Source organism: Oryzias melastigma, linkage group LG1, assembly GCF_002922805.2.
Source record: "Oryzias melastigma strain HK-1 linkage group LG1, ASM292280v2, whole genome shotgun sequence".
Lineage (NCBI taxonomy): Eukaryota > Metazoa > Chordata > Actinopteri > Beloniformes > Adrianichthyidae > Oryzias > Oryzias melastigma.
In genome coordinates this window covers 32,584,027-32,584,856 of record NC_050512.1, presented here as the reverse complement: position 1 = coordinate 32,584,856, position 830 = coordinate 32,584,027, and the positions used below count along the sequence as shown (strand labels likewise).

The following is an 830-nucleotide window of genomic DNA, read 5'->3' as shown; positions in this document are numbered from 1 at the left end:
GGGTCCTTACAGACGCACAGCCCCCCCATCACAAACCCCCGGGTGGAGGGGGCGGGGTTACCTGGTAGATGTAAATGGCCAGAGTGGCGCAGTAGGCGAAGCGGTCTCCACTGGCGGCGCACACGTCTTTGTTCCAGGGCTGGCAGCCGGCCGCCAGCAGCCCCACCTGCTTCACTTTGGCCATCCTCACCTGCAACACACACAGGTGAGCCGCTGCACACCTGAGGGCGCTCCTGATCTCCTCCTCCTGGATCACGTTCAGCACGGCAGACGGACAGGTAAGGGGATTACAAGGAGGATTTAAGTAATCTGCGCTGTGATTGGTCAGAGCAACTGCTTATCTGTGGTTACCGTGACGATAACGGTGAGTCAGCTGTCTGCAGAGGAACACTACAGAGACGTTGATGTCGACGGTCACGTCAGTTTATAACCTAAGAATGTGGCGAGCATTAGCGGATCTCCACACAGATCAGGAGCTCTGCAGTGTCAGCCGGCTGCTCCTCTGACTGAATACTTCCACGCTGAGCGGCTCTTCCTGTCACCACGGCGGTTTCAGGAGGACGCCGCATCTGAAACAGCTGCATAAATGTGAGGCGTGCCAGTGATTATCTGTAAAGAGGCAGGAAGACGCTGCTCAGACGGCGAGGATCCAGCTTCAAAGCCGACCTTCAAACACCGGAGGAGCCGTTAGCGTGAGCCTGTCCTGTCAGGTGCAAATGAGACCATTTACATGGAAATGTCTCATCGTTGTCTCCTTTAAACGGCTAACTGGAGCGAGCGCAGCGGCGGGTGGAGGGGCGGGTGGAGCGGCGGGTGGTGGGGCGGGTGGA

The 830-nt window shown here is 58.0% G+C and overlaps 1 protein-coding gene across 2 annotated transcripts in view; it reads right to left on the bottom strand.

Annotated features, from left to right (window-relative positions):
• The window catches only part of wdr17 (WD repeat domain 17), an 18,435-nt gene that overhangs the window by 15,375 nt on the left and 2,230 nt on the right, over positions 1-830 (bottom strand). The window contains exon 2 of one of the 2 annotated variants that reach the window (XM_024289843.2): positions 62-190. In XM_024289843.2, coding sequence (XP_024145611.1) covers positions 62-184 — 123 coding nt within the window. In that variant the 5' untranslated portion in view covers positions 185-190. Of the gene's footprint in view, positions 1-61; positions 191-830 lie in introns of those variants that run through there. The other variant, XM_024289844.2, reaches the window with a different exon arrangement.